The sequence below is a fragment of the Emydura macquarii genome, unplaced genomic scaffold, assembly GCF_026122565.2.
Source record: "Emydura macquarii macquarii isolate MOO-44397 ecotype Brisbane River unplaced genomic scaffold, CSIRO-AGI_Emac_v2 contig_3220, whole genome shotgun sequence".
Taxonomy (NCBI): domain Eukaryota; kingdom Metazoa; phylum Chordata; order Testudines; family Chelidae; genus Emydura; species Emydura macquarii.
The window spans coordinates 7,282,545-7,290,903 of record NW_027133357.1 but is presented as its reverse complement, the minus strand read 5'-3'; the positions used below and the strand labels follow the sequence as shown (position 1 = coordinate 7,290,903).

Below are 8,359 nucleotides of genomic sequence, written 5' to 3'. Positions count from 1 at the left end.
CGCCGACTGGTTCCGCCCGCCGCTGCTCTGCAGGCCACGCCCCACCTGGCTAGAGTTTTTATGCATGCGCCAAGACAACCCGCTCCCGCGAGTCGAGGCCGCCAATCATGCGCATGCGCCGACAGCCGCCGCTCCCCCTCCGTCTTCTGTGCATGAGTAAATTGACAGGTAAGTCGCGGCCTGCCCTCCCGCCGAATGTTCTGGGCTGTTACCATAGAGAGGGCGCTCCGCCACTCGGCCTAGAGAGGTAAATGGATGGAAGTGGCCATCTTTGATGTCCCACTAGCTAAGACTAGACTGTACCACCGATATGTGGAGGGCGGGGGCGGTGTTTAGGAACTGGGTTGAGCCACGGGGAGCCGTTCTCTTGGGCTCCGTGGGGCGGGCTGGGCTCAGTCATTTCACGGAGAGCCGCGTCAGGGGCGCGCTGGGGGGGGGGCGGGACGGAGCGGAGCCTCCCTCGGTACGGTCTGTGAGGGCGGGGTCCCCCGCGCGGCGCCTTGAGGGGGCTCCATGGTGTGGCCCGCGCAGGGGGGCGGGGGAGCCGTCGGTCTGAGGGGGCTCGAGGGGCCGGGCGGCCGCGTGGGCTCCCCCCCACACTGCCTCCCCGGGCGAGGGGGGGTGGAGTTTGTGGAGGGGCCCGGTGCGTAGGACCACCCCCGCCCACACACACACACAATCCCCTCCTCCACACACACACACACTCTAGCACGTGTGAAAAATCGGGGTGGGGGTGGGGCTTAACAGGCGCCTCCGTGAGGCGAGGCCCCGCTCGGCGCGGACGGGCCCTATGGCGTCGCTGGGCGCGGCAGGGCGGAGGCTGGAGCCGCAGCCAGGGCCCGAACGCAGCGCGGGGCAGACACGAACCGAGGGGGCGGCTGCTGCTGCTGCTGCGCGGCCGAGTTCGGGGGTCCCGCGCCTGAGCCCTTCTGATCGCGCGGGCGGCTGAGTGTTTCATGAGGCGTTCTCACCTCGGGAAATACCTGCTGCTTCTTGCCGCCTTGTGGCGCACTCCCGTCCTCCTCCCCTCCCCCCGGCCGGGGGCAGGTGCGCCTCATACAGTCCCGGGCTCCCATGCGTCCTGTCTAGTTCTTGGGGCTCCCTGTGGCTCCTCTTGAAAGGCTCAATAATTATATTGCTTTCCTTGAACCGCCTTGCAGCAGAAGAAATCCCGGCAGGAGCCTCCCGGTACCATGGCCAGCCCGCCTGCCAAAGATCAGGGAGACCGAGTGCGTAGAAAACCAACAGTTTAATGCAATGTTCTCCTCTTAAATACCGCTGTTTTCCTCATAACTGGGGAGTGACCTTTTCCTCCCATCCTCTTGGTAAAAGTTTTCCAATTGGCACGTGCTCTAGACTAATTGCAATGTAAGAATATTTGTTTCTGGGGCATGGTTTTTCTTGGGGGAGTGGCAGTCTCACTACATTAAGGAAATTTGCATCAGTTTAACTAGAAGTGGTTAAATTAGTGCTACATACTATAGACATGCTACATCAACCACAAGCACAGCTTAGCCTATGGGTTCCCAGACTACGGACCATGGGCCGCATCTGGCCCGCTGATGCATTTTGACTGGCCTGTTGAGTCGAGTGGCATTAAAATTACGGGCGGCCCTAATGCAGGCGTTAGCAACCTTTCACAAGGGGCGTGCCAAGTCTTCATTCCCCTCTCCCGGCTCTAGCTCTGCCTCTTACCCCAGCCCTGCCCCTCTCCCATATGATGTAGCCCTGCATCCAGGCCAGGAGCCATTCTTGCCCCAAGCAGAGAGGCAAGGCAGCTGCTCCACCCTCCAACCTCACCCCTCTCCCATGTGATGTGGGTCCAGCACCCTGGCCAGGAGGAGCTGCTCCAGCCCACCATAAACGCAAGACTGAGTGATGTGGCCTTGGCAGTGGAAAGTTTGGGGACCCCTGGCTTAGCCCAAAGCCATGTTTACTTTAATAAATAACTGGATTAAGCTACCCCGTTCAGTATGTTTACACTAATTCAACCTTAACAATGTAGTTTTCCTTAATTTAGGCTGGTTTTTCATAAAATGAATTGATCACATATGCAGGTTTCACAACTGACCTATAAGAAAGGCTGTGCAGATAACAAACCTCATACTTAACTAATCTTCATTCATCTGTAAACAGTGTCTCAGTCTAGTCCGCTGTCCCCTATATCATCCTGCCTTAGTTAACGCCTTTTTTTTCCCCTTCCTTATGTGACTTTGCACAATGAAGGTGGTCCAAAGCTGTTTTCTCTCATTCAGCTCCTATTTGTTTGTTCTTTTTCAGATCAGGTACATAAAGGGAGACCTTTTTACATGCCCCAGAACGGACTCATTGGCTCACTGCATCAGTGAGGACTGTCGCATGGGTGCAGGGATAGCTGTCCTATTTAAGAAAAAGTTTGGTGGCGTACAGGAGCTGTTGGATCAGCGTGAGTGATGTGTGTGAGGAGGATAGGCTACTACAGCCAATGTGCAAGCCCCAACCTCTAGCAATATTCCCTGTTTTCCTAAGGTATTTGTAAAACACCAGTCACAGTAGTATCTAGGTACTGATACTAGGACTAGCCATACTGGATCTTTATAAATTTGCTGCAAACTATTTGCGGTAAGGGATGTGATCCACTTCTGCATTTATACAGTCCCGAGCACAATGAGGCCCGGAACCTGAGCATGGTTTCTGGGGGCTACCATAGTATAAATAATAATGAGACCCTCAACTTTTATGCTCCCTGGTTTGTTAACATACATGATATAGCAGTGCACAGGCAAAATTTTTTGTACTTAATTTCCAGTTAGAGGAAACTGGAGAGAGTACAGAGGAAAAGAGTAAAGCTAATTGCCTGTGTATGTAGGTATTTAAATTTGTCCTGACTATGCTTCAGATTTCCATCCCATTGATGAATGGGATTCCAGTGCGATAGAGCTCACAACTCACTGATGGGAATGAGTTAGTTCACAGTTCTGCTGCAGCCGTGGTTTAGCAGTAGTCAGTTAATTGCCAGATTGGGTTAGCCCAGCAGCAGCATATTTGAAAAAGCAACGTGAGGGCAGCAGCAGCAGAAAAAGATAAAAACTGAGGACTTGTCCATGCTATGGCACTACAGTGGCACAGCTACTCTGCTGCATCTGTAGCACTGCAATTTAGATACTTCCTACAGCAATAGAAGGGGGATTTCCATCACTTTACTAATCCACCCCTCCAAGAGGCACTAGCTAGTTCAACGGAAGATACTGGCTTTTAGGTCGATCTAATTGTGGTACTCAAGAGTAAACATTTTTCACACCTCCTAATTATGTAGTTAATCAATCTAATTTTTCAGTGTTGACCAGGCCTTAGGCCCTGATCTTTCATTTAAACCATGAAGATAGACCCCTACATCTGTGACTACAGGACACAGATGTCCCCTTACATGGAGTGACTTGCATGATCGGGGCCTGAATTTACATCTTTAGAAGAATTGTTTGTGTGTGTTTAATGAGAGATTTGTAATTTCTCTCAATCCAGATTATCCCAAGTGTGGCTTTTGGGTATGCCTTGCAGAGATGGAAAACTTTTTGTATTATGTTACTGGGGATGGTGAGACCACTGAATAAAATCTTAGGCCTCAGTTCTGTAAACACTTACACACACACTTTAAGCATGCATTGACTTAAGTGTACTATTCTCGTGCACAAAGTATGCGTAAGTGATTGCAGGATTGGATTTAGGTGCCAACAGAGTTCATAGGATTAATGATTCTTTATTTTTTTTATTTTTGACAAAGCCAAGCAACTACTAGTATAAAGACTATTTATATTCAAAATTCGAGGAAGTATTTTTTTCTCTGCCACTTTTGAATTTCAAGGGATCCCATCAGATTGAAATCTAATCAGATTAAAAATGAAGGTTTTTTGGGGAGGGTTGTTTTGTTTTTGTTTTGAAAAGTGGTTTCAGCTTTTGTGTTTACTCCTTGGGCATCCTGTTAATTTTTATGATTTTGCAATAACAGTTGGCCATGTTTTTCCTCTCCTTAGCTGCTTTGTAAAAGATCTATACAAGAGTAGGAGAAACTGACTGATTAAAGTCTGGGAAAGTTGTGTAAGTGCTGTCCCATCCACAATATAAACAAGTTATACAAACAAACACTTCTGTCTGTGATCTATTCATCAGGAGTTGGGAGAATCAGCAGTGAATTGTAATATTTTTAAAGAAAACGTCAATTCTGTGTTTCACTTTTGTTTGTCTTAGAGAAGAAGTCTGGAGAGGTGGCCATTCTGAAAAGAGATGACCGATATATATACTACTTGGTAAGAGAGGGTTCTGAGTCAAGTGTTTGATCGTAACTGAGCCCTGCATCATTTGCATTGATTGGAAGAGAGGATTTTCTCTGGGTTCTGAACAGACGTCTCAGCCTTTTAAATAAAGAAACCGATTATGAGGATGAGCCAAACAAGATTTTTCTGTCAGAACTAAATATATTATAACTTCCTAACAATAAGTAATTGATTTACATGTATGTAGCACATTTCATCTGTGCAAATTACTTTTGGACAGTTGTTCGGTGGCCTTTATGTGCAGTGTTGACGTGCACTGGCCGGGCCTTGAGGGGATGCTGCTCCCACCCAGCAGCTCACTGGTTAGATGACTCAGTCTCCAGGATTGTTGATCTAGTTGTCTTCATAATTTGCTTTAAAATACAAGAGCATACAAACACACATGCATTTTGATGGTTTTTTTGGTTCGCTGAACTAACTGCTAAAATTTACTCTCTAAATCCTGGGATGTGATTTCTCCACCTTCTCTCACACAGACTACTAGAAATTCCCATTGACTCATATCCTTCTGGTGGCATGAAAACTGGGCCCCTAGTTGTTACAGTTGTGCTGAAAAAGTCTCTCTAGAACACACTGTAACAGGAAGAGTCTGCTTGAAGTGTGGTGTTTGTACTTTACACGGTTTGTTTGAAACTGAAGCTACTTGTGCTTTTCAACAGCTTCACTGAAAGTATAATTATTCCAAATAGGTTAAATGCATGAGACAGATGTAAGTATAACCCCAGCATTTGGTAACGAGAGAATGTGTTTTATCTTTTGGACAGGAGAATTTTTAACAAAAACATTTTTCCAAACCAGGTTATTTAGAAACCTTTTAGAAATTCTGTATTTAGTGTTCCGACCTGCTGTGTCATGTGGCACAGAACTGCAACTAAATGTCTAAATGCTAACGATTGCCCATTTTATACTGAAATAACTAGCTGGCTCCAATCACCATATACCAAGAGATAGTTGATTAGTAAATTGTGGCCTGGATTTTGGTAGAATAAAGGTATTTTTAAGGAGAAAATAACGTGCCATTGTTGCTAATGCATAGCCGACCTTTTAATTTGTACTCAGATCACAAAGAAGAAAGTTTCCCACAAACCAACATATGGGAATATGCAAAAGAGTTTAGAAGCCATGAAAACTCATTGTTTGAACAATGGGGTTACTGACATTTCCATGCCTAGGTAAGGAAATCAGATACTGGAAAGTAAACGTTTCATTGTCCCTTGGGCAGAATGGACATTTTAGGAAGTGACCATTTACTATGAAATAAAAGTTTAAATGCTCACTTTTAATATTATGTTCTGTTTGGGTTGTGCAGCTGAAATCTGATCATAAATGAAGAGTTCTGTGCCCAGCAAATAGACAGGCCTAGTTATTTGCATATTTTAATTGCATTAACTTAATTTCAGGTAAGCTTAGTTAGTGCTGTGTCAAATTGTAGCTGCTTGAAATTGATAAAATATCGTAAATTGCAACATAATGGGGAATGGGTTACCACACCTCATTCAACAACATTATATTGAATGCCTATATATGGCTAGCTAGGACCCAGTCCCATCAATTAATTTAAAACCAGCCTGGGACTGAACTAGGATGGAGAGAAAGGAGCTTATTTAATCTTTAATTAGGGCTCAGTTCTGCTGCACATACCATTTGCACTAATTTAATGGTAGATGGTGTTTGTAAAGGCTTCGTGATAATGTGTGGAGATTCCAAGCTCTTTTAAAGGAATATGGAACTCTGTCCCTTTTTACTTCTGTTGTGTGCAGAGGCAGCTGGAGAGCGCTCTGCTTTTGGGACTGTATATACCTAAAGAACATAAATATAGTATATAAAGATGTAATGGAGAATGTGAATTTGTAGTATTCTGAAGCCAGGGCATCTGTAGCCTACTGAAGTGCTGAATCCTATTAGAGAAATGCTGATAAGTCTGGGCCTCCAAACAGGGATTATGTGCAGTGCTCAGTAACCATTGTGTGTTGTTACTGCTTTGTTCATGTTGTAAGGTGGCTATCCCACAGGACCCACAAAGAAATGCATGAAAAGGGTCATCTCAGCTCATCTGGGAGAAGTGTTCTTTTCCACCTTCACTTGGACGAATGAGTTGTAATTGGAGTAATTTCACATTCCCATTTTTTTCATAGATTTTAAATCAACAAGAGACCATTACATCATCTAGCCTGACCTCCTGTATAACACTGGCCAAAAATGTCACCCAGTTATTCCTCTGTTGTGCCAAATAACTTGTTTGACTAAAGCATATATTCCAGAAAAGCATCCAGGCTTGACTGGAAGCCATCAAGAGATGGCAAATTCACCATTTCCCTTGGATATTGATTCCAATGAATGACCATACTTAGAAATAAAGCTTTGGGTTTTTTTTTAACTCGAATTTGAGCAGTTTTAACTTACATTGGTTCTTGTGATGTCTTAAAAAGTACCCAGTATTTTTCCCTTGAGAAGGTACATATACACTCTAATCAAGTCATTTCTCAATTTTTTGTACACTTGTTTGTGAGTTTTACAACATACTCAGTCAGAAATAGCTCATCACAGCCACTTTGGTATATTTATTTTCCAGGATCGGATGTGGACTTGACCGTCTGGAGTGGAATAAGGTTTCAGCAATACTTGAGGAAGTGTTTGAGGACACGGACATTAAGATCACAGTTTATGCCCTCTGAACAAAGAGGCCTTTAGGAGATGATGGTTTAACTTCCCCTGCTATAGAGCCACGTGGCTTGGGAACTGATTTAGAGAAAAAGCGGTGCATAAAGCATAGCCCTCTCCTCTTCTTCGGGGCATGATTCACCATTAGGTTTTTTCCAATGGCAGGCAGTTACTTGCAGAGAACGGCTTGTTTGGAATGTGGTGATCTGAGTTCCAGAGGTGAAGTATCTAGTATAAACTTCAGAGTTATATGTATCCCCCTTGGCTCCTCACCTGTGAGTCACATAGCCAACTGTTCCTCTACCCTTCAGAGCACCCATCTGCCTGTAAAGCAATCTTTCCTAACAGTGGTAGTTTGTGTGTGGAAGTTTGAGGTTTGGCACTTTTTAAAATATTCCAGATCTTTGAAATTAAGAGTTATATGTATCTGTTTTGAGTGTTGTTTTTTCAGAATACAGAAGTGAAGAATTGTGGCTATCTGCTTTTTCAATTTAAAGCTGAACAGTGTTCATATCAGAAGTGCAGATTTCCTCTATTCTTTGAGTTATTACAAATTAAAGTATTATCTCTTCAAAACATAAGTGAGGTTTCTTGCTTTTTTAGGAGTTTCTCTCAAGTATCATGCTATCAAGCACTTACCTTTTTAACTCTTGCTATTAAACCAGAGTGCAACCCCTGTGTAAACCTCATCTATGTTCATGCTTTTCTTAACTGCATTCTATAGGAAGGCAGAACTTTTAAAGGGACATAAGTGTATGGGGGCAAAGATACCTTGAGGTTCATTTTACCCCACATAGTTGGTACAAGTGTCAGCATGCAAGTGTCTGAGAGAGATCATGTATGAATGGGCTAGTATGAAACCACAATGAATCAGAAATTTAGCTGGAAATGTGGACGCCATCTGATTCAACGCCTTGGCTGACCAGGCTCTCCATGAGCTTTCTACCCATTGTGTGAAGGTTTGGTCTGGGAAGTCACATGTCCAGATTTTTCTCTCTGTTCTACTTTCACTCATGCTGGCTCTTGAAATTTCTTTTTACTTGGGAATTCCCCCTTCCTATTGCATTACACTTTCTCAAGTGTGAAACATTTTGTGGGTGGGTTATAAGGCCATAGTTCTTCCCTGTCAGATTAAATTTAGTGTAGCCCCTGTGTGGAGGTGGTGGTGGGGGAGAGAAAAATCACTGCTGCTGTGAGTTTCTGCAATGGCTACCAATTTATTTAACTGCTTTGCCGTTCTCAGTTTTATAGCATGAGCATCTTCTAGATCAAGGGGACAAGATAGATACTTGAGGCAGGCATTCAGAATGTCACGTGAAGGCTCCAGCATATTTCCTGTAACAGTCTAAAACTGTTACCTCCAGCCCCCACATTGAACCTTGGTTTAT

At 44.4% G+C, this 8,359-nt stretch overlaps 1 protein-coding gene across 7 annotated transcripts; it reads left to right on the top strand.

Moving 5' to 3' along the window:
- The first annotated feature begins 70 nt into the window (after positions 1-70).
- Positions 71-8,152, top strand: OARD1 (O-acyl-ADP-ribose deacylase 1). 7 transcript variants are annotated; one of them, XM_067531637.1, is made up of 6 exons: positions 71-168; positions 1,161-1,229; positions 2,281-2,425; positions 4,225-4,283; positions 5,370-5,482; positions 6,883-8,152. In XM_067531637.1, exons 2-6 carry the CDS (start codon positions 1,194-1,196, stop codon positions 6,983-6,985), a joined length of 456 nt encoding a protein of 151 aa, XP_067387738.1. In that variant the 5' UTR covers positions 71-168; positions 1,161-1,193; the 3' UTR covers positions 6,986-8,152. The 7 variants fall into 7 exon arrangements, with proteins under 7 accessions (XP_067387738.1, XP_067387742.1, XP_067387740.1 ...); XM_067531639.1 differs by having other exon boundaries at positions 97-168; positions 1,161-1,368; XM_067531638.1 differs by lacking the exon at positions 71-168 and adding an exon at positions 228-247.
- The last annotated feature ends 207 nt before the right edge of the window (positions 8,153-8,359 follow it).